The 25,799-nt window shown below is 40.1% G+C and overlaps 1 protein-coding gene across 9 annotated transcripts in view; it reads left to right on the top strand.

The window, feature by feature from the left end:
* The window catches only part of tay (tay bridge kinase), a 47,116-nt gene extending 22,866 nt beyond the window's left edge, over positions 1 to 24,250 (top strand). For 4 of the 9 annotated variants that reach the window (XM_076122295.1, XM_076122294.1, XM_076122291.1 and 1 more), the window contains 10 exons: positions 17,738 to 17,797; positions 17,920 to 19,572; positions 19,670 to 19,818; positions 20,054 to 20,168; positions 20,283 to 20,521; positions 20,700 to 20,815; positions 20,951 to 21,240; positions 21,377 to 21,508; positions 21,968 to 22,027; positions 22,157 to 24,250. In XM_076122295.1, coding sequence (XP_075978410.1) covers positions 17,738 to 17,797; positions 17,920 to 19,572; positions 19,670 to 19,818; positions 20,054 to 20,168; positions 20,283 to 20,521; positions 20,700 to 20,815; positions 20,951 to 21,240; positions 21,377 to 21,508; positions 21,968 to 22,027; positions 22,157 to 23,164 — 3,822 coding nt within the window. In that variant the 3' untranslated portion in view covers positions 23,165 to 24,250. Of the gene's footprint in view, positions 1 to 12,505; positions 13,111 to 17,737; positions 17,798 to 17,919; positions 19,573 to 19,669; positions 19,819 to 20,053; positions 20,169 to 20,282; positions 20,522 to 20,699; positions 20,816 to 20,950; positions 21,241 to 21,376; positions 21,509 to 21,967; positions 22,028 to 22,156 lie in introns of those variants that run through there. The other 5 variants (XM_076122293.1, XM_076122296.1, XM_076122289.1 and 2 more) reach the window with 5 other exon arrangements.
* Positions 24,251 to 25,799: the final 1,549 nt, after the last annotated feature.

Below are 25,799 nucleotides of genomic sequence, written 5' to 3'. Positions count from 1 at the left end.
GCGAAAGATACTCATTTGTTTTTTTCGCAACTTTGAAACTTTCCAGTAAAATACATGTAACTTTGGAATAATACAAATATAGGGCTGTTTGAAAAATACAAGTTTACATGTATAATACGTGTATTAATCAATGTATTTTTCATAAATTACAACGAAATAATTAGTAAAGTTGGTTATTCATTGTCGTTATAATATCGGTCAGTGCCACATTTTGTCGTGCTCGTTAAAATAATAAAAATAATGTATTATCGTGCAAGTAGTATTTGTTGGGGTTTATTTGTGAACAAGACAACAACCAATTGAATGATTTTTAATTATATGTAAAAGAGGATGCTGATTAATGCTGATTTAACCATAAAGTTATTTTATCATTATTAGTCCTAAAATACAGTAAAATATATGTAAAATACATGTAAAAAACGGAAACTTTCGAAAGATACATCGTAAGACCTCTTTGAGAGTTTCTGTTTTTTATTGAAAAATACAAAGCCCGATTGAAAAATACATGTATTTTACTTGTGATTTTCAACCCTATTGAGCACATCGCCCGGGGCTCGGGGCGATGTATAGGTGAGAGAGGATGGTGTAGTAGCGGGCGCGGGCTGCCATTGCTCGCTACACTTAGCTAGAGAGCGCCACTAACTCGATCCGATTCCACTTGGGCTATTTGCACTCCGAGTTCAATTATGCCTCCACTTTGATATGCAAATCCGGTCGCGTTTGGCTAATTACGTAGACGCTTCCGTAACATCATTTCAAACGTCAACTTACCGTACCTAAGTCACTTGCATGTACTAAATAAGATTTTCGACGTGGATTTAAGTAAAAATATATTCAATGAAATACCAGTAGAATTACGATTTGCCTGTTTTGTATTAACAAATATCGGTGCAGCGGGTACGTTGGTAGTTAAGTGCTTGTTTGTAGTTACGCAAATTGAACTTCCGTATCGAAGTTTCCTGAAAACAGTAGAGGTTATGAATATAGCTCGAGCATGAATCTGGGCAAACTCCTTGGACTCGCTAAACTCTGTTATTAGCTTAGTAGTAACAGGAGTCGGCAACTGGCATGCCGACGGTGGACCGGCCCGCCTCTGCATAACCACAATCCGTCGGTTTGCGCACTCGTAACTTAGCCGTTAACAGTTAATGTAACTTACATACCAGCGTAAATAAATAATACTACTACATTTTGAAACATTACGTATAACATTATTTATTAATATCGCATATATTAAACTTCAAAATGGTAAATTAAAATAAGAACGTTAAATTAAAAATCAGTACGTTTTGTTCGTGAGCTCATCATCATTCATCTGGTGGACATATAATTTCTAGTCGATTTAGCGGGCGGTGGTCTACCGACGGTGGGCGCTCCATCTGTGCGTAACAACTGTGGAGAATAGGGGGTTCTCACCACATTAATAAGCTCATGAATACTGATTGGATGCTACAAGATCAAATAACGATAGCAATAATCTACCTTGTTTGGAAGATTTTAAAATATAATAGTTGTGTTAATAAAGCCGCAAGGACATAATAATTTACGTGAGTATTTATTTTTATATTTGTCGTTTGAAGTAAAATGTTTGCATTTTATTTAACAATGGCAACTGGCGAAATATACCTAACACCCGAACTCGCTTGGCTAATTGAAAGAGCTTCTTTCGTTTCGTGTAATATTTTATGGCTCAGTCTGTGCCTCGTTGCGGTAACAGCAAAACGGTCTCGCTCCGACACACCAGTTTTCTTTAGCGTTCTCTCCTTGGGCGGCCGCTTACGACTCCTTTAGAACTCGTTTTAGAAGCAACAAGAAAATAATTTAATCTACTCCACAGAATCGGAACATAATTTGTTTTCAACATTATCTTAATCGCTACTTCTCTTTTATGATCTTTCAACGCGGGCTTATTTCTTTCATTTCCTTTACGAGGAATACTTAAGACATTTTCAAATCAGCAATTTTGGTGAAGATTTGATTTAAGTTACATGAATTGTGTTCGCTTTTAGAAAATTAAAGAAATAAATTTCTATGTCTTAATGTCTGGCACATATTTGCGCGTACTGAAGAAAAACGTGTAGCTAATGAATGTTAACTCTACTAGTGGGTCGAGTGCGGCATACCCACATGTACCGCAATAAATTGCCCGCACCCACGGCGACGGCACTGTGGCACGCGAGATAAGGGTCACCGCAACACCATTAAGTTCTACAATGTCACAGTTCTGCCGATCGACTACACAAACCCCTCGCCGCCCACGTAACACTTTATGACTTACTCGCACTTAACATTTCATCCATCCACGAACACTTCAAACCCACAATATATTAGCAACCTTGTATATTAATGCAACTACCATAATTATAATAAACTACATACCTACGTGATTAACATAATGTTCCTAGAATGTTCTACTTTTGTCTTGTAAACGAGCATAAAGTGAAAGAACAAATTGCGAGTTTCCCCAGTATTTTCCTCGCTCGGAAAAATATATGTTTTATTAAAGCTCGGCATTTCCGAGAGCGCGGCAACCCTCGGGGCGAGGGTGGGTGGCACTAGGGGATGAGTTCGGCGGCGCGCCAGTGTATAACAGACAGTAGAGGGATATAAAACATATTTACGCGCCTATAAAGTACTCTCGTACGCTCGCTCTCCACCATTTTCTTTTGTTCCTTGCTCGGAGCCAATGATAATGCTTTCTCCCGTTCGGTTAAACTTATTTCTCTGCCGTCTTATCTGGCTTTTCTTCGGCACTTTTATTTATAACCGGAGTGGTGAAATGTAACAATGTGAAGTAAACGATTTTGGTTTCAGTTTACTTTTTGACATCTTGTTCTCTCAGCTGTAGATTTATGATTGTTACCCTTTGAATATTATGTTCAAATTTTTAATGTATTGTTTTACGAACGAATTTACGCTTTAACTAAAACACTGAATTTTACATATACCGTTGTACATGTAGTCGTCATTGTAAAATTAATAGAATTAATATATTAATAGAAGGTGAAGAATGGCTTCTGAGCATTTCAAACACAATTTGAAAGGCTGCTTACTGAAAGTGTGGGGCACACTTAACGCTATTCACAATAAGGAGAACGGAAGCAGGAGTGTTAACAGCAAAGCGAGGAGCGTCTTAATCTTGCGCTACAGTACGGCTCGGCACAGAAACTCCTTGCGTAGGTGAGAGGGTGTAATAACAAGAGTCACCGTACCCCGCTATGCCACCCTTTAGTCGCCCGCAGGCTCACCCACTCGCAAACTTCTACGGAGATTCCTATTACTCCGTCGTGCTCCAGTCTAACCGGCTCGACTAAGATAAGACCTAACTTGCAGCGATGTAAACTGAACCTTAAACACAAATACTTACAACTCTCACATTTCAAGCCTTTGTAAAATGCCAAACATGGACTTATTTCTATCGCTCAGTTTCCGTTCGAAGTAGCACGGGTTTTAAAAAGCTTTCGTATTTATACGCGTGTTTACAAACGTATTGACTACTTGAAAGTAAATACTTTGTTTAAGTTATAATATTTCTTAGAAGTGAAAGCGAAAAACATTGTTGCTTGCGAAACGTGTAGGACAAAGAGGCTTCGTCAAAGGGCTGTAATCATCCGTAGGCAGGCGAGTGTTAGCACTCGACGCCGAGGTCGAGATATCTCTCGACGGATCAGCAGCTCACTCGGGATGCACTCTGCGATTCCGTTTGTCACTGCACCCGACTGCGGTCTGAGCTCCCGCTCTGATAAACGCATGTCAACGTGCTTTGAATGCAGAGCGCATTTAACCACTGAAGTTGCATATAAGCTTACTTGCTTCTAACGTGGTAACACTGCTGTTTATGATATTGCAGCACTATTACGGACTTAGATGTGCTTAATTCTCACTTCTGTGACTTATACTTATTTCTTCCCAGATGTTTCGTTATGCTAAATCAGCTGAGCCAGCTATAGATAATAAAAATCGGAATGTTTCTCATATTCGATCATGCATTGGATACGAAACATTCACAAAGTACGAAAAAACTGTAAATCTGCTATGCAATTAAAAGCATTATTAATTGGTACATAGCACGATGGCATACATGACACGCTACGCAGATAAGCCGCTCGGCTATTTGCACGTCGTCGTTCTCAGTACGACCCGGGACCAGCCGTAATTAGCCGGCCGCAAAGTTCGTCGGAATGTTACACCAACAGTCGAACACCCCAGTCCACCGATACCACATTGCGAACCCTATTTAAGTCGCATAATTCCTTTATTGGCGATCATCTAATGTATATATTATGTTCGTTTAGTTATTTCGAAGATGTAGTTGTTGATAACTCATTATCCTAGACCTCTTATACAATATACACTTTCTTTATGTCATTAAGTTTCATGAAACATTTTCTTAGTAAAATTGCTTTACATATTTTTTTTGTACTTACATATCCTTACGTATACTTATACGGATTAATATGCTTACAAAAGGTAAAGAGTAAACGGTTAGCGAAAGCGGTCGTTATTTTTGTCGTAAACAGCTCTAGATCGTTAGTGGTACAAGGAACCGGGAAAACAAACATGTTACCCGAGGACGATGTGATAAAGCAGTAGAATAAACCGCCCGTCGGACTTAACCGTTCCACGGCCATTAATAATTCGCTAACTTCGCGACAACAGCCAATTTATATATTCCGTCTGGAGTGAAATTTCAGGGAATTATTATAAAGTAATCTAAGTTAGGCGATCCATAGAGAGTCGGGGGGATGACAGGTGTTTAAATATACCGCAGCGCTTCCCCACACCGCTTTACAGATTGTATTACGTCCAAGACAAAGTCATTGGAGCGTGCTTGTCGCCCGAGCTTACTCAACGTACTATGGTAATTACTTGTTATTACGTAGAATGCATTTCATGCGTTAATATTAATATTATACATTTAGCTGGATGATACGAAAATTAACAAGAAAACCTCGTTAAATCGTAGTTTTTGTTTCTTGTTTTCTAATTCCGGGTCTACGTTAACAATTTACATTGTGTTTACAAGACGCCGGTTTCTTCTTAATAATTATTTAGTGAACAAAATAGCAAGTTGTATACTTATTGTATTTTTACTTAACGTTAAGCCATAAATTACTTTTCCTTATCGATGCCGACACGCCGTTATCGTCCCCATCTCACTTGACTCCCACGCCTCCGATCACGACCACCGTTTATAGTAATTTGTCGTTAAAACCATTAATCCACCACTTAATTTTCTCGTTTGAAGCCGTTTTTCTTGGATATGAATAAATGTTTTATTAATAGCTTTGTAATATGAATTTGTATGATCTTGTTTCACAACATATCGTAAAATATACGTGTAAGACACATCATTATTATATATGAACCCTAAAGTACCATTCTGAGACGCTTTAGTGTTCGTCGTGTCGGATTATTTCCCTCTTTATGCTGGCGAACGAGATGCGTCGACCACTTTGTTGTTTTATACTTCGTCTCGAAGCGACTTTATGCATCGCCTCATTGCTCTTCGCCGTTTCGCTTAGTTTCCCCTCTCTATTTTCAACTCACGTTACTATGTAAATTTATTTTGAAACTAGTGATCCGCCGCCATCCTTATATGTTTATTATACACGGCCAGGTTTATTGTGTTTTACTTATATTGATGATTATAGTAAAACGATATCTGGTGTTCAGTATAATAAAGCAACGAAGCGATGAAAAAGTTTTTCGGCTACATTTTTTTGTCCAGATAGAAGATTAAAATATACATCTTTGTTTAATGGATATAGACTTAGTACTTTTTAGTACAATCCATAGTTTTAACAGAATGTTGAATTTTGAGAATGTTATTACAAGTCTAGAGATCCAGTTTAAATGATTAGTAGTTAGTAATAACAGTTATACCATGTTGCGTCTTTGCTGATCACTGTCTCACGAACTCTGCGTAAGATATTTTACGAATTGGTGGCCAAAGTTTGATATAGAAATTTAACCGAAAATAAAATGCGTTTGGTTAAAGCTTAATAACACAAGCCACCCACAATTGTCGGCGCGCCGTTTACAAACGCTCAGAAACAAACTACATTTTTATACGGAGAGCAAACAAAATGAGTTAGTGGTGCCGTAGAGTCGCTTTTCCCTGTATTCCCGCCGAGCGAGCTTGAAAATTCGCTTTAATACCTTTGTTCTACAGGGCTTTACAGCTCTCATGTTTCGCAGAAATATTTTCCGAGCGCAGGTTTACTTTATGTGTGAATATTCTCCACTCCATTTCGTCCCCTTTTTAAATGTTCTTGTTGCAACATTTTTAACATCCTCTAGCTGTTCAGTATATTTTTAGTAAGATTATATTGGAATGTTTTACTTACATACAGATAATGATTGTTAATACGTATTTTCCTTGCTTGTTAAAACAAAAGCAGTTTTTCAGTAAATAATATTTATAAATCATGCGTAATGAATGCTTAGGTTGAGTTTTAGATATGTTTGTTTTGTATAAGAATTGAGTATAAGAACACAGACATTACGATTAACTTCCGGTACATCAAATTTTATAAACGTATAAACGCAATAAAACCTCAACATTACTGACAAATCAGTTTGTTAAGTGTTTAAGGTATGATCGCTCCCATTGCGGAATTAAATAAAATGATAGAACCTCCCGGTTGAGTTTATTCATTACAACCCACGGCGGGTCGGAGGTGGGGGCGCCCACCCTCACTCCACTCGCTTTATGGATATAACCTCGACAAAATACCCCTAAAATTGCACTGTTTTTATTATGTTCTCTCTTTATCTCTTTTGGTTTGTTGCTCCTTTTTACGACGTTATTATTTTATTAGGGAATAAAGCAAATAATAGAGCCGCCCGTGATTGACTACTGATTGATTTTAAAATGTTTTCCATTAGTGTGTACCTACAATTAAAATTGAATTTAAATTGCCAGCTAGCACTATTAGGTATGAGCTCAAAAATTATAAATTCAGCTGTTTATATACTAAACATCTGATGTTCCATCTCTATATTGAAAGCAAATTTATTAAAATTAAGAAATCAATATATCAGCGATGACACATTGAAATATTCGACGTGATTTTTCTGTATCATTAAATAGAAACATTGTTTAGATGCCAAATAGTTCGCGAGAGTGATAAAACAAAGCGGCTGGCAAACGACCAACTCGCGCAAAGCGACACGAGTGGATGGGCGCGCGATTTGCAACGCGAACACTAAACACTGGTTACCAGCCTCGGGAAACTATGCCGTCTCATGGCTCACACTGTGCTTAGCTCAGATTTGCACGGATACATTTTAAATGGAGCCGCCAGATCGCAATTACACTCCCTTTGAGCTTGCGGAATGCGTTATGTATGACATTCAATTCAATTTGGCGCACAAAGCCCGCGTCGAAATTCTCTTTCTCTTTGACCGAATCCTCTTATGCAACAACGCTTTGTTGCGAAATAGCCCCAAGTTAATAGCCGACGTTTTGATATGTGATATATATCTCACTCTATTTTAATTGTTAACAAGCTGTTCAATGCTGTAATTTATAACTCGTGCATCTGATTTGGGTTTGAGATTCCAGAAAAAGTTTCATGATAATAAGGGATTCTTTATTCGGGATCAGCGCTATAAGAACTACTCCTAACCTTATTGGCAGTGCGCTAACGGAATGTCGGACATGTCCACCTGGCCGTGGGCGCGCACATATCACCGCCTTCCTTTGAAGTAAGAAGAACGCACAGATGCCCCGCGTCGAGCTTGTGATAAAATAAACAAAAGAGATAATTTACAATTTAATCGGCGTAAGTTCATAAAAAGTACCGCTGATTACTCTCTTATAAAAATCGAACCACTTTAAGCAATAATAGATATTTTACGACGTAAGAAGTCAATCCTTTGTGTTAAAGTGAATTTTAAAAGAAAACATAATGTCGTTAATGTGTAATCTAAATCGTATAGATAGAGAAAGAAAATAAAGTATATTTACCTATATAAGTGAACGATCATATGTAAATTTAATATGGTAGGGTTAAGTCGTTGTTAATTAATTTAAGCCGAGCGAGGTGAGGCTCGATTAGCGGAATAAATTGGGCTTGCGGCGGGCGCAATCCCCGGCGCAGTAAACAGCGCCGACAACAAAGGCAACTCGGCAGTCGCCCCCTGCGCGGGAAAGGCGAGCTTAATGCTTACTCATTATTTATTCACATCTATAACGAGATTGTCAGGGCTCCCTGTCCCCGCCTGCCTCTATACAGCTGCTCCGCTTATTTTATCTCTTCTTGTACCGACTTAACCATATTATTTACAAATTATTTTCTTTTCAGTCGAGCTATAAATTTTTTATAATTTCTTTTCAAGTCACTTTACTTCGAAACTCCGTCTGAATTGTGAGAGTTCATTAGGATACAAAATACTTTTTATATAAATTTATATTTCTAGCGTTAAATGATTGTGTATGTAAAATAAATATATATTATACAAACTGCAATAAATTGACAACATTTGCTCGCTCGCTTGAATTGTCCATCAATCTTTGACCTTGCCAAATGGCCTCAAGTGAATAAAATATGTATTTATAATAATAGGTATCTGTGTATTAAAAAACCATAACGTAGTAAACTTACTGTGAAATTATTCCTGAGCTGACAAGAAATTTACTTTGTACAAATTAAAATCGCAAACTCGCAGAAAAGTAATATTACAGCAAGTTTTATTCAAAAGATATGAAAAGCGGTAGAGCACTTGCAAACGGCTAGATAATGCCGTCAGATACTCAGCGTGGTCGTTGAAAATTTTATGTCGCCTCGCGCTGCATCCTCCACTGCATCCCCCACTGCGTCTCTGTAAATCTACACCCTCTTCAACGCTCTTACTATCGGCAACTTGAGAGTGTACTTCATTATTACTATTTTCTATACACTGTGAAGTGATGGATTGAACGCAATGTATCTATAGTATTTCATTTTTTTTCGGCGCCTATCCATCTGAAACAAGAAGTTTTTTTACTCTACTTTTCTATCATGCGATATCAATAACCGCAGTAGGCTTTACCCTAGGCGGACGCTCAGTACCTTTTTTTTTAAAGAACTTAAGTGACAGTCGTATGTTATTCATCCTCATCACTATTCCGATTGAGCAGGTACCAGACACATTTGTATGTCTCGTACGTTACTTTGCATTCGCTTTGTTGTGTATGTGTCCTCGTCTATTCTGTGGAAACACTTTCAAATTTTTGCTCGCGCTTTCTCTTTTACGATAGTTAATAGCCTTACAGACCGACTAGTACACTAGGTATTAATGCGGCAGTAGACTTAATAAAGACAAAACATAAACCAGGGGTTAACAAATATTTGTGCTGAAACTGAATATTTTTAATAAACATAACGTTTATACAGCGCACGATACAAAAACGCAATCCAACAATACGTTTACCACAAATTGAATGAGGCTCGAAATAAATCCTGCGGTCGTTGTCTGACTCTCAATACCAGTACCTTCCGTTCGTATCTCTCACCCTTGTTTGTCGTTGTTGGGGTTTCATTCGGCAAATAAAAATCCATATGCTCATATTGTTTTATAAATGTTTTTGGTTGTTTTGTGTATTTTTTGTGATTCAGTTTTTGTTTTGATTAAAGGAATGAGAGTACATAATGGTTGTCTAATCGTCATAGAGGTCCCGCTTGACTTACTCGCTAGAACGTGCTCAAATAGGGGTCCCTAGGGTTCAGACGTCGAAAACCAAATGCTCTAGCGTATCGTAAGTGTTAATTACTTTTGTCACTCCGTTAGTGGGCGGTTAACAAATCTCGTCATTATATAATACTACCGCTGAGAACTGTAATTTACATCTACTGACGCAACATTGTTTGGATAATAAATTATTAAGCCTTGGAGCGTTCTTAACGGGCGGCTAAATCGATAAGCGTCGTTTTTATTGCACCATTAACAAAGCGCGAGGGGCGAAGTGATTTCAATCTGCGTAATCAACGTTGTATCGCACTGAACGAAACCTAATTGGTGGTGGTATTACTGAATGTTACTTCAACTACTTTAATATCAGTTTGTTTCTATCACCATGTTTATAAAAAATCAAGAATTCAATTATCCCAAGATTCGGAACGTATTCAGCGAATTGTTTTTGTTTCTTAAAACTCCCCTTTATAATTTCGCCGTATCTACCCGACCGCCCGTCTGTCCGCAGCATAGCTCATATACTCTTGATATAGAAAGCTGTTACTTGACTTAAATAAACTTAAGTCATGCCGAAAAAGTACTTGACTCAAAAACTCAAAACCATTTTTCGACAAAGCATTTGTGAAATATTATTCATCAAATCCTATTGTCCATGCATGTGGCAAAATGGTTTGAGTCAAACCATAAAGCTAAATTAATTCTTGTGGGATAAAATTCTTATTTACATTGATTGCAAAGCGGAATTGTTGTAAAATGGTTTATTAATTCCATCACTGAAATTTTATTTCGTTACGTTTTAAAAACTATACTCGTTTTTATTGCTACCGAAAGTGGGAAAACGAGAGGAAAAAATAAACAACACGGCTGTCGCTCGCGAGCGAATTTCCGGCTCACTGCCGTTCGGGACGTTTCAATTTTACAAAATATAAACTTTTGCCCTCTGGCTCGTAACAATCGGTTCACTTCAATTTATCACGTGAAATTGAATGTAATCTAAGTTTTGTTCGGATTGGTATGAATTGTTGAATTGCGGTTCAAAACATAACAGTTAACATGGAACCCCTCTACAAATCAAAATTTGATAATCAGATAATACTTGAGGCTACAATATAAACCGCAAGTATGAGAGTACATTAGTAGAACCGAGAACATTATACAATCTCTGTCTAACGTTAGTTTTTTACACGTTTCAGGCATCATTAGTCAAACATATTGCCAAAAATATGTATATCTACGTTCAGTGTAAAGTATGCCTCCTATTTAAACTTTATAGATAGAGAGCAATAACGCAAACGCTATGCCAGGGGTATAATAACGGTGTATCATTAAATATAATTGAAACATGGTATTAATTGTGCGGCTACTCTAGCTAAATAACAGTTTAGCAGGGAAGCTTCTGAAATCAAAGGCAGGCTGAACGTACTTTTTTTTTTCAAATGAAAGTGCAGTCGGTTATAAATCGGTAGCTTAAATACTTTCCAGGCCTAAATTCAAATTATGTAACTTATAAAACAACTTTATTTTAAACTAATTCTAGTCTTCTTAATAATCAAATTCAATATTGTTATATCTTAAACATTTCATGTTATTACTAAAACGTATAAACAAATAGTGAATTGTGTAAACATCGTGTCTCTCACTCTCTCGATTGCTATTTGTATTTCTCTAAATCAAGTAAATTTGCCACTATTTATACAAAGAGATCCGTTCATATCATTTTAATTTCCCCTCGGTATTATACTTTAATATTTTACGTGATATCACAATTCCACGCAATAATAATCTGTTCCTCTCGTTGGGGAAACTCTTACAAATGTTTTTTTTTATTTATAGATTACTCCACGGAGACGGTTCCCGTAGACAAGTCGAGATTTATCTCGCTTATCCCTGCCGCTTTACTGTTTCCTTTAAATTAAGAGGTCTTTTATACGTTCCTTTTTGTCGAATAAATGATTGCAAATTAATGTATGCTAGGGGCCATGATGATCTTATTTTAATACCAGGGTCTAATTTTTGAATTTGATCTACGAGTCATAAAAATCCATTTTAAATACAACATACTTTTTTGTATTGTATTTATTTTACGTGATATCATTGATTGTACTCATTTGTTAAAAACAAAATTAATCGATTAACAAGCATGATGTAAATTGATTGAAGTTCATAATAATACTGGGCTTGGAATATAAATAATGCCTGAACTTTCAGTTCGGTTGATATGGCTACCCTACAACGACTGCATTAATCGCAGTCGTAAAGCAATAAGTTATAAAACGAATATAAATAAATCGGTTTATGGCTGTTTTACTGCTTTTCGCGAATGTGTTATTACTACGAACGGACGCTATGCATTCACAGTACACAAACCTATGCGATGTATCGTCTGATAAATGTTCTTGAAAGATGACTTGGCATCGTTATGAATTGTTTTATTTATACTTAATCTATTCAATTAAGCCGTCGTGGTCATCAATCTTCTAATTGCTTCTCTTTTAATTCTAATTGCTAAGCAAACAAAAACTATGTCTGTAAAGTTTCTATAAGTAAATGTACTGTAATAAGTACTGTCCTACTGAAATAACAGAACATTGGATAATAAATGACTAGCATTCGTATTATAAGTTAGTATTTAGTTCGAAGATAAAATTAAATTGGTTATGTATCTTTTGACATATTTTCTCCCACGTAGGTATATTGGGATCTGTCGGCATTTTACATGTGTACCAAGAAATATTCACCGAGACGGTATGTTGGGCGGGCGGCGGCGCGTGCGCGAGGCGCGGGGCGCGGGTTCAGCGGGCGACGACCGGCTGCGGGCCGTACCGCACTCTCGGCCCGCTCGCTGGCCGGACTGCACGTTATTTGTGGATGATCTCCTTCTTTGTCTCGCATACGTTACGCGATACATCGTTATTTTTGTTCACTTGAACTGATTATACAAACAGGTGTCGAATACTGTTCTATGGATTTCAGTGGTCACGGATTGCAGTGTTACGCATTGTGGATATGCCAAATTATTACTTTTGTTTCTAATGACAAGTGCATCTTTAAAGTTTACTGTAACTGATAGACAGTGTTGAAAGGCATTGAAGTGCTTGTGATAACATTTGAATATTTTGTGGAATCGTGGAATAAACCATACCGGAATGAATATTTGTGATAAATGGTGTGCGGTTTTATAAAAACTATTTATTTGTTTTTCACCACAAGTCGAACACAGTTACCATAGTGAGGATCAAAGATTCGCCTAAAAATAATGCAGAAGGCAGTAGCAAAAAGGAAAATAAGAAAAAAAATAGTAAACACAAGACAGAGGGAAACGGTTCGGTGACAGGAAACAAACATGAAAAAACAGCATCTGCTGCTGTGAAGGCAGACAAAGAAGGTCAGCAGAAGACATCGTTGGTCAAGGATGTCCCAGAACAACAGGTAGCATTTACAGAGATGCTGTGGAAGTAATTGATTTAATCGATAACAGTTTATGTTATGAAAATATGATTAAAAACTGTAATAGTCCAATTAATATACAATTATACATTTAACTTGATGAAACACACTTCGAGCGACATAAATCAAATAACGATAAATCTTGAATTGTAACAGTAACAACATGCACTGTATATCAAAATGCCTTACGTGACCGGTATCGTTAACATACACCCCACTTTGGTGAGATTAACTTGAACAATGGAAACAACCTGCTATAGAATTCATATTTAATTTACACATATTCGCATTGAAAAACTAATGGAATCGTTATTGCGCTCGGTCACGAACAGCCGAAACGCAAACATGCGTTGTTTTTACTGTTGCTACATTATGCTAGAACCGATTCCGGTCTATTGTTTATGACATTTAAATGTTAAAACTCATTGCCTAGCTATTTTAACCACCGACAAAAATCTTCATCAATGAATTAAACATTAAGTGTTGTCACGACTATATGCAACTGTAACTCTACAAAATGTGTGAACAGTGCAAATAAATGTAAAATTTGTGTAAAATTGGAATCATTTTTGATGACATTTTCATTTATAAACAACACAATTGCAATTGACCATCGGGAATAAGTCATTCATTATCATGTATAATCTAACAATGTAAATACGTAAAAAAATTAAACCACCTCATAATTTACTCACCAGACATATTTGTGTGATTATAATTTTTAAACTCAATTTACTTAAAAAACCGGTTCCTACTTTTTTTTCGCCAAATAATACACAACTTTATTATACTTTAGTCGTTTTAGTCTTATAAAATATTAAGAATGTTGGTAATATACTTCTTATATGTTAATTAATATATTCATGTCCGTGAACATGATGTGCTTTTAGAATACGTTACAAGCTTTCAGTATCTAGTCTAGTTTTCATTATCTAAATAAAATAAACAACATAAATATAACATGTTTTATTTTTTTAACAAATAGTAAGTCTATCGTTGTAATAAATAATATCCTATCTATTTAATATGCATTAAATGTCACTGAGACAAAAATTTGTATGCTGCATTAAATTCAGGTCATGAGCAAACAACTCTTAGCTAAATGTATTGTGCGCGCTGAATACTTGGCGACTCTACGCACCACTTTCCTCTTATTGTAACATAAGTAAGTACGTCATAAGGCTAACATAATTTTGACATTACGTTAATTTACTGCTATTATTTTCCAACGGTTGTTCCATGTGTAAATTTAACAAAAATTTAAAAAAAAAGTAATTTTCAATCCACACATGTTTCGATTTTCGTCACATCGTACATTAATTTCTTTAGAAAAACAGCGAATACCAATTAGTTACTCAATTTATTGGAAATGAAGAATAAATCAATTATGTTCTTATTTCGTGCCTTGAGATTGTGAATTTGTAAGACTTAATTTTAATATCGTATCGTTCACCAATTGCGCAATGTATTGCTATTTTCTGAATTGATTCTATTTAAATTAAATAATCCATACATAGGACCTAAACCACAATAAATTATTATAATTTTAGGTTCCTATTAAAAACATTAAATTTATTTAAAAAAATCTTGTGAGGGGGGTCACAGATCGCTATTCCTGAACTTTGCTCAGAGAGATGAAATTTTCCTTGAATTTTAAGTCCCATCCTATTAAAAGTTTGTGAAAGTATTAGAATTTGGAATGAGGGGCGAAAAGCTATCACGCCATTTTTTCCGGCTCTCCCTGTTCCTAACAGTGGGTGAGGAGGAGGCAAGCAAAACGGCCCCGAGGCTGGGATCGCGAGATTATACTTCGGTGTTTTGAATTCGCAATACGAATTAATTAATTCAGAATCGTAAAGTTCATTCATATTAAAAGTTATTAACTTTTTATAAATGCTTGTGTGGGTGTACGTTTTTAACGTTAGCTTATTTTATTTATACATCCTTGAGTTAATTGCTTTAACGACTATACTAATAGAGTTTGATAAAAAAAAACCTAATTTCAAAACACACTTCGCTGACGAAAAAAATAACGTCAAATTTTAGTTTGTGTAAATATGCTCAGTTTTATTTTGACAACGTTGACTAATGCGGTCGTTTATTTTTATGGCTGATTTATTTAAAGTCGCGTGTATTTCTCTTCGGAGGTGGGCTCAACGGAACTATTATTACTTGCCGACACGACATCAGTCATCGCACTAATCGTGCTGAATTATTATTATCTTTTATGTAACATAGTTTTGACAGGCAGCCAAGCTTGCCGCCGTTGATAGACAGCCCCTGTTTTCTAATATGCTATAAGCTTTGAGGTAAAAACTTGTGTTTATAGAGATTTTTTTTGTGATCTTTCAGCTAAACTGTGAAATATCAAACATACAAGTAAAGTAGTGGTATCAATCGATGATGAAAGCATGAAATTCCAATTAAACGCAAGTACAATGTGACAGAAAAATGGTATAAAATATAAATATTATCAAGGTTTTAATAGGCTGGCGGCACCTTTGAATGTCCTTATTGTAGGGAAAGGCCGGACGCTTTGCCGCCGACGGGCCGGGTGCCGACTGGCGGCACGACACTGGCCGCCCGCCTGGCACGCGCGGCCCATACTTGATTTATCACTCCATTGTTGCGGAGCGACGACCCACCCCCACCGGATAAGGCTAAACATTCAATTGCCGGAACGCACCCAAAACGATTTGTTCCCTCTGTACTATCGATTGACTATTTCTTCCGGCGACGGTGATATTAATATGATACCAAAGAATCACGTGTATAACGTTACATTGGTGCGAATAAAAGATTAAATTATAATGTGAATTATTATCACAATAAGTTAATACAAATAAGTAAAAAATCTTTCTAAAAATGCAAATAATATAATTGTTAAAGAAAGACAGATATAAGAGACAATGCTACTTAAATTGTGTCCATCGTAAAAGGCGCGGTTAGCCAGCTAGTTTTATAGAGTCGTTCTCGGCGCTAGCTCGTAAATATCACTGAGTAATTACTTTCCATTCCCTTTAAATACTTGAAACCCGCGCCGTAAAATAAATAAACTTTTATTGTCCTAGAAATTGTTAGCATTTATTACGTTTTGTACAAAGTTATTTTTCTAATAAAGAGGACATACGACTTAAAGTTAAACGATTGTAATTATGACCTTTTAAAGAAGTACCTATGTTACATAATTATCTATTTTAACACCTTTACCCCAGTGGCGTAAGTGTAAGAAGATTTATTAATAACTAGCTGACCCGCGCAACTTCGCTTGCGTCACATAAGAGAGAATGGATCAAAATTTTCCCCGTTTTTGTAACATTTTTTTATTGCTACTCTGCTCCTATTGGTTGTAGCATGATGATATATAGCCTATAACCTTCCTCGATAAATGGCCTATCTAACACTGAAAGAATTTTTCAAATCGGACCAGTAGTTCCTGAGATTAGCGCGTTCAAACAAACAAACAAACAAACAAACAAACAAACAAACTCTTCAGCTTTATAATATTAGTATAGATGACCACCTAAAATATTATGGTAAAAACATAACTTATATTTATTTAAATTAAACCAAAGTAAGTTATCAATTTAATTAAAAAAAGGTTTCTCTTCGTATTCTTTTTCTTTTTGACGATTGTACGTACGACCACCATGCGAACTGTCTGTCGGATCATTTATCGGTTATTTATTATTTATATGGAAAGAAGTTATTGAAATGATTGCACGTTTACATCTACAATTCTACATACTCAATACGAATATTTTAAAGACAATCGTTTTAGTTATAATTCTCATTATCATGTGTCTGTGTCAGACGTGATTTCATCTTCATCTAATGAATACAAAAAACCCGAAGGCGGTTATTGTGTTAGGTTCGAACAATAGGCATACATAGTTTGAATACTAATCACAAGTCGGTACATTGCACAGACAGGCGAGGCGGTCCAATGGGCTTTGCACGAACTACGTTCAGAAACTATCTTAGTTAGCTGGTTACACCACAATACTGACATATATTAGAGGTACATACGTAAAATAATACTAGGTTTTCTTTACTACTTACTTTTCTTTTATTGTATTAGGTTTAACAAAAGTCTATTTATTTTAAAAAAAGCGAATTATTTAGAAATAATAATGTTTTACTCATCGAATGGACAAGGTATTTTTACTACGAATTAACAGCAACGGGCTTAGTATTAACACTTAACGGTTCGCTGACTAAGTTACCATTTTATGTTTAATGATAGATGTAAATATACGCGTGGTGAAGCCAACTCTACACGTCATGTAATAAGCAAGTCCACTCGCTAATATACTGCTATTACTTACAGTCAACGTACTTGCAAAGATTCAAGTTTCGTTGTATGTAACACCATTGACAACTACTATTTATCTTCACGCTCTTTTTCACATGTGGCGTGACTGTGAAAGTTATCACTGTTACACCGATGAATTAATAAATCAGTTGGAAAATTGGTTTCGTAAAAGGATTTATCTTGATGGATTAAAGTAAAATTGTTACAGCCGCTTAAATACACATCCAAATAATATTGCGCGACACTGAAACCTTTTACACAAATATTTTATAAGTTTACTTTTTATTGTTACAGGCGAGTCCCGAAAATAGCAGAAATGCTTCTCCGAGATACCACGATGCATCAATGGACGATGTAAGTATTTTACCAAATATGTACAATAAATTGACGAACTGTCAATACGGCAAGAAAGAACTTGATATCTTAAGTAAAATCAATCAACTCGTTTCTAATGAATTTATTCTCAAACGTTTCAGGCATCAGACGCAGGCTCTCTGTTCCGGGTGACGGGTGCAGCGGCGGCTACAGGCGGGGGCGCTAAGAATGAGCTGGTAGCGCGGGGCGGCAGCGGTGGCGCGCTGGCCTTGTCCCGCGCGCCGGTCGGCGGCAGCGCGAGCCCCGCGCCCGCGCCGCTGCCGCAGCCCGCGCCGTCGCCCGCGCCCGCCGCGCTGCCGCCGCCCGCCCTACCCCCGCCGCCCTTCCGCGCCGACACGCCGCACCGGCCTAACGGTGCACACATTCCTACGCTCGACGGCCACGCTGCGACGCAAATCCCGGCGCGGCCGGTCGGCGCCGCGGGGCCCGACACTCCCGAAAGACCAGCCAGCAATAGCAAATTGCAGCCGGGAGCGAGAGCCTCGGCGGACAGTCCGACTCCGGCGCCGCCCGCTCCTCCCGCACCGTCTCCGCTATTTCCTTCGCATACCGCCTACCAGTCTCAGTCCCAATCGCACGCTGCTGCGGCGTTGCCTGATTACCGGCACACGAACCATGAAACGCGAACCGATCAGCCGGAGCAGCCGCCGGCGCCCCTGGATCTCCACACGCATCACCCCGCGCACCACACGCCTCGGCCGCCGCACCTGGCGCAGAGCGCGGCGCAAGCGCCACATCCTAGTCTACCGAGCCGCGTCCCGCACACGCAGTCGCATCCCGTGATGCCCGGTCATGACGTTCGAAATCCGTCGGTCGCAGCTCCGACGCACCCCTCCGTTCCTACCTCGTTCTCGAACCGCGTCAATGGCGTGCCGCAAAGCGTGCCGCCACATTCGACGCCTTCTTCAATACCCAGCTGTCTTCCGAGTCAAACTCTCACGGGACGGTCGCTATCACCGGCCGCACCGACTTCTCGCCCCTACCCTACCCCGTCGATCGGGTCTAGTCATGTAAACTCCAGTATAAGTTCCAGTATTCACGGTCATTCAATACCTTACCAGAGTCAATCGAGTTTACAGAAACATTCCGTTCAACCTTCATATGCCACTCGGCCTTCGCATCTAACACCTTTCAGTATATCTAATCACATAAGCCATATCCAATCTTCAACGGCAAGTCAACCAACTGTTACTCACATGAGTCATCCCGTAAACAGCCATTCCGTTACGAGCCTGTCAAGTCATCTCCCCGTCAACACACCCAGTTCCTTAGCGACATCTATACCTAATCATATAGGGCCACCCTTGTCTTTAGCTTCAACCGCAAGTACCACGATGTCTTCTTTCACCCCGAGCCTTAAATCACATCCAGGTCTTAATGTTCCATTACAACCGACTTCTATAGCGCCACCTGTGTCTTCACATCTACCAAGCAATCAAGTTGAACAGTTACCTACGTCTAGTTGTCCCCCTACTAACGTGACACCTGTGCCAACAAATAGCAGTGGTAGCAGCAGTCATCCCCTAGCACCGCCTATCGTAGACTCGAGGCAAATTCCAATGTCATCGAGCGAATTGCCATCACGAACTGAAAGCCCTTCGGTCACATCCACCCTGGCCTCCAACGGCTACCCGCCGCCGGCCGTGTATTCAGGCTCGTCGTATCCTACCCTTTACGCACCATATGCCCCTTCATTGCAACATAGTCCTTATCTTCCTCCTGCTGCTGCTTCACCAAGAAACTCTGCTGACACGGTAAGATTTTAATTTTGCTGGTTACAAAAAAATCTATCAAAAACCGTTTCCTTTAACTATGCTCATTATATAATGTGTTATGTGTGTATTGCTACAGAGAACAAGTCTATCTGCTTCGCCGCTCGTAGCACCGAAAACACCAAAAGGTGTGCGACCTCACACGCCGGGTTCCACTGGCGCGGCGGGCGCGGCGCTCTCGTACTCGCCACGTGGTCACAGCCCCAGTCGGGAGCGAGAGAGTTTCAGGTGCACCACCTTTCAATTTATAATCGTTATTAATTCGCACAACTTGTTCTGTTGAATAACAAAGGGCCTTCAATGATTTTCATAATGCCTTTCAATGATTTTCATAATGCCCTTGTTCAAATAAATACAATAAAGCTTTATTCGAGAAACTGACCTCACCATTCCCGAAATTACAAGTAAAACACAAAAGTAAATAAAATAAAATTAGACTTACACATATTACCATTGATTTCAGCAGCAACATCAGCAGTTTGTCGCGTAGCACGCCTGCGTCCGTGGCGGCTTCGGTGTCGTCCCTCGTAGCGCCGCTGGCTGCCCCGCTCGCAACTCCATTACCCACACCTCTATCGGTAAAATCTTTATTAATTACACATCCTGTTCTTAAAAATATACCGCAATTAACTACTTTGAATTTATCAATGTTTCTCATTCATGTGTAATTATATAAATCTGATAATCTGCAGGGTCCAATGCCGTCTTCGCTGAGCGCGCCTCTTTCATCGGCTTTAGTCGGTCCACTGGGAACTCCGCTAGGCGCTCCTTTAGGAGGGCCGCTAGGAGCAGCTCTGTCGGCCCCCCTGGCAGCACCGACGCCAACTCCGGCGGCACCTACTCAACCACATCTTACTCATTCGCTAGCACCAGTTCCGACTGTCCCTAGCATCAGTTCCAGTGCCAAACCGCCTGCGCACTGGGGTGTAACGTGAGTACAAATAGTAGAGTGTTTTGTGGTGGATAGACACAAAAATATGAAAAGAAAGAAAATTTAACCGGATGAACGCATCCGGACTGTGAGGGACCAACATAACAATGTTACACGTAAATAGAATTACTCTATAATATGATGCGACTCTGTATTTTAAACCTCGTTTATCTCTTAGCAGGCCGACGGGTGCGGACAGGACGTCGGGCTTCGCTCCCGCTCCTCCGCTGTTCGGGGCTCCTCTCGCGCCGCCTAACCCCAACCCGTTCTCTGCGGAATCGTTGTTCCAAAGCAGTAAGTCTTCTAACGTTCGTCACGTGAGTCACCGGTGCCGAATGACCCTAAACGAAACCAAACGACACCGGGAGAGATTCGGATAGTTATTTTTTTTTAATTTATCTTTTACAAACGCGGTACGCTATATTTCAGGCCCCGGCGCGGATCTGCTGCGGCGAGAGCTGGACAACCGGTTCCTGGCGGCGGCGGGCGCCGTGTCGGGCGTGCGCACGGAGATGCACCACCACCAGCACCAGCACCAGCACACGCACGTGCACCAGCACCCCGCGCACGCGCCGCACGCGCCGCACGCGCCGCCCGTGCCGCACGCGCCGCACCCGCACCAGCTGCTGGTGCCGCACGCGCCCCACGCGCCGCACGCGCCCCACGCGCCCCACGCGCCACACGCGCCGCACGCGCCCCACGCGCCCCACGCGCCTCTCGTAAGTTATCTCCGCTATACTCGTTCATCTACCGATACCTACGGCCTTGTTTGCGTCGTGAGCGTTTGTGACGCTTGTGACTTTAAAATATATAAACGTTCGTACGTTATGTGATCGTTTGCGTGTATGATTTCAGTTCAAGGATGTTGGAAAAATGTCGTCGTTATATCGCACCGGTCTCGGCCTCGGCTACCCGTACTCTTCCAGTCTCCTCCATCCGACGGGTCCGTACGTGCCTCCCGCGCCGATCACCGCTTATGCGCCGAAGGTATGCGTGCCGCTATCGATTGGTTCATATATTTAAGACCGATTTCGCCATCTCCAGATAAGTAATGATTCGATAACCGAAGGATTTTAACAGTTGTTTTCATAGATAGAGCATTTGTTAATTTCTAACGGATAGACTATCCGGCACTCATCCGTAAGTCGTTAAAACCTGCCCTTAATTTTGTAAATCGATGTTTACTAATTAGTAATTGGTGTAAATAGTAATGTTTGCTATGAACAATCCTAATTACATCGTTATTTAGACTGTGACTTTAAATGTTAGTAGTATAGTATAGAATTTCTACTAACTTAAAACTAGCATAATGTAATCCTATACATGTTACTCATATCACAATAATTTTATTCATTTCTTTACTTACAATTTTTCTAATTATAGCTTATGCTTATTTTATATTTGAGTTGCTACAGTCATTAACTCTGCATCGCATAATGTTAACAGCCCGTAGTGTCAGCCGCAAGCGACTCCGCCTCTAAACCACCACCACGTCCCGCTGTTGCGGTAGGTCTCCTTCTTAGCACTTCTTTACTCATGCATGCTTCTCTTTTTATCTTTTGATTATCTAATGTGCTCGCACACTAGCCGAGCGCTGTTGTACATCTTCTAAGTTATATTTAATCTTTCACACAGAAAACTGGGAAATGGAACGCGATGCACGTCAGGATCGCCTGGGAGATCTACAACCATCAACAGAAGGAGAAGACCGGTGGCGGCTCCGTGACGGCAGCCAGCGCGGACAAAGACAAGCTTCGGGCCTTCCCTGCGCCCGCGCCGCCTCCGCCGGCCTATCGCTCCCCCTACGAGCTGCCACCGTCGCCGTACCTGCCGCACCACCCGCACCTAGGTACGCTCCGGCGCCCCTCCGCCGGACCCGACCCCGCGCTCGCAGCCTCTCACCGAGCCGTGCGCGTTTCAGGGGTGTCGCCGTTCGGCCGCTACGGGCCCGGGGCCTACCCCGGCGCCGCGGGCCCCTTCGGCCTGTCGGCGTACGGGCGCGAACTGGCGCTGTCGTCGTCGCTCCACGGCGTGCACCACGCGCCGCCGCTGGGCGCCGTGGGCGCGCTGCACGACGCCTGGCGCGCCGTGCGCCCGCCCGCGCCGCCCGCGCCCGACGCGCGCCGCGACCACGACGAGCGCGAGCGCGCGCGCCGCGAGCGCGACGAGCGGGAGCGGCGCGAGCGGGAGGAGCGCGAGCGCCGCAAGGCCCGCGAGCAGCGCGACCAGCGCGAGCGCGAGCTGGAGCGGGTGCGCACGCGCTCGCCGCTGCGCAACGGCGCGCCCGACGCGCCCAAGGACGAGCGCAAGGAGCCGCCGCGCCACCCGCCGCCCTCGCTGCCCGCCTACCCGCCGCCGCCGCCCTGGGACCCGTACCGCGCCTTCGACCCGCTGCAGCACATGCGCTTCGCGCCGCTGGTGGAGGCGGCCATCCGCGCCGAGGAGGACCGCGCCAAGATGCTGAGCGCGTACGCGCACCACCAGCAGCTCAAGTCCAGCCCGATGCTGCACCGCGGGCTGGGCGGCCACGCGCCGCTGGCGCCGCTGGGCGCGCACGGCTCGCTGGCGCCACTGGCGCCTCTGGCGCCGCCGCTGGCCCCGCTGGCGCCGCTCGACCTGCTCAAGAAGGAGGAGCCGCGATGATAGCGATGCGGCGAGCTAGCCGGGTCGCACACTGTGTACATAGAGTAGCGTAAACGACGTCGCAAGTGAGAGTACGACTAATTTAATGTATATCGTTTCGCATTATCGGTTTAGAGAATTATTTATTGTAACGTCGCTTACGGAACGTTCCGCCTCGGCGGACGGAGCGAATCGGAGAGGGTGGTGCTCGCGCGCACGCTTTCTCGATATGTGCAATATTGGACGAGAACTCGGGCGTTCGTCGCCGCCGCGTGCCGGCCTGTACACTACTGCTTGTTTATTTACATGAAAATATCTATCGAGTTGTTATTGTGACCATTATTAGTTAATTATACATGAAATTGCTGATTATTGTGAAGGATGATAGGATTATTGGAATCGCTATCGATATAATTATACATATTTATATATACTTATAAATAACTGTAAATATTAGTATGTAAATTAGTGTTAAAATATAGAATTGGTTTATTTAACGTCATACAAAAGAAAATCCCATAAATTATTATTGCATCGGGAGTTTAATTTACACTTCCGTTAAAAATCTCAATGGTTTTTCTATTGTACCAGTGGAGTTTTATTTATTTATTTATAAACATATTAGTGAACACAATTTCAGTTGTAGCAATTATTTCATTTAAATGCATTTAAAATATGTGATATTATTGTATTTTGAAATACATTTTGTCTGACTTCAAAGTAGTGTCTTTCCTCAGATATTTAGATGTAACAGTAATACAGTAATGATCAAATTCCTATTTATCATAAATCATGTCTTCTTTTCAAATTGTATTTGTGAACAAATGGATCAGCCAATGTATTTGGTTAGTAAAAATGTCATGAAATTAAATAATGTTAGCAAACTCTTATGTGCCATTCAATCGATATCAAAAGGGCATTGAGTCAGACAAAATTGAATTTACAATCTGTCTAATAGACACATCTAACGGTTTGTGTTCGTGAAATCTCAAGAATGACTCAGAAGTATAATTATGTTTTCAAAATCATTCTGTATACTAAAAAGTAAATGAAAGCTTGGTGCGATTCAGAAAATACCATTAAAACTTTTGATTTTTATACCAATAAGATTTTTTTGTGACCTGTCCTTCCAAGAATCCAAAATAAATATTTCTATCATAACCCATTTATCAAGTAGCTTACAAGAGTTGTTGCATGAAAGTGATGTTTATTATGGATTCTGTTCAATTTGTTTGTATATTTGGTTTTTTTTATCGTAAATTTTACGGCTTTAGTAAGAGCCATTCTTTCCTCGCAGCAATTTTATACCGCAGGTCTGCGTAAGTATAGTAAGTATAGATAGGTGCTGCATGTTACAAAATAATTTTAGGTATAATTGACTAGCATAATAGACAAACAGGCAGTTTATATTGCGACAATATAATATGCGAGTTTCCGATAATCCCGACGTATATCCACTAGGGATAATCGACTGATAATCCTTAATGGATATTGTAATCTATAAGAAATCTGAACATATACCTAACCTATAAAAAAAATAGCTGCCGAAAGGGGTTAGACGGTCATTACATTCAGTTTTTGATTATATCGATGTACCTATAAATGCTCGATTACGCGTTATGAAATTGAACCCCTGATGACGAACACTATGTTAATTTAGAGGAATCTTTACATTGCGGACTTTTTCCCTCTACATTAACATTTTACATTAAATTAAGGGATTTTTTCCTCGGGTTGCAAACTATCACTCTGCCAAGTTTGAATTGTATAGGTTTAGCAACTGACAACTTCATAGCAAACTAAAAATGCTTACGTATGTATATGGTGCATAATATGAAACTACGGATGGAAACAAGACTCATCAGGATGACAAGTTAAGTTAGTTAAGTTTTATTGTAAGTAATTGAAAGTCTATGTAACAACAGTTTTAGAAGAAAGCAAGTGTGAAGACGGAGGGTCCTGTTTTTTTATAACTCCGGATTCTTGCGAATATAAAGTATCTTCGATAACAATGATCCATACTAATAAGGGAAGCTAACACTTAATTTGGATTTACCTAAAATCAAATTGCACTATTGAACAAATTTAATGCTCTCATGCTTCTTTAATGTTACATTCGACTATCTATGAATTACCTGATACAGTACTCGCTGACAGCATACAAGCGTATAATGAAGCAGGCATGATCTCTGTCGTCGTTCCAGCGATGTTGCAGACGATTTCCTGCTAAACTGCCGCCTCCGCGCTGTCGCAGGTATAATTTTTTTAAACCTATTTTCTATGGGTAGGGCACGTCGGTTTCCGAGAGATTAGTTGCTCTCATTGGCTTTGCGTGTGTTCAGTAAACCATCTTTGTGAATTTCGACTATACTTATCATAAAAATGTAAATAACAATCTTGAGATAGTGGGTTTTTATTAGGCGGTGGTTATTTAAAAAAAAATCAATTAGGCTATCGACCAGTTACACCACCGTTGCATATGTATCTGAGGCCCCTTATAATCAACGAAAACTAATACCTATTCGGTGAGATTTCGTTTGTTTCTAACCACGATTCTATGCGGTATTTAATGTCGGTGCAGAATATCATGCTTATCCGATACTGCCAGCAAATTTTGCTAAACACCGTCAATATTTGTCTAATTTAATTTTCACCA

Source organism: Anticarsia gemmatalis, chromosome 13 (assembly GCF_050436995.1).
Source record: "Anticarsia gemmatalis isolate Benzon Research Colony breed Stoneville strain chromosome 13, ilAntGemm2 primary, whole genome shotgun sequence".
Lineage (NCBI taxonomy): Eukaryota > Metazoa > Arthropoda > Insecta > Lepidoptera > Erebidae > Anticarsia > Anticarsia gemmatalis.
Note: the sequence above shows the minus strand (reverse complement) of the source record. Positions and strands in the feature narration are given on the sequence as shown.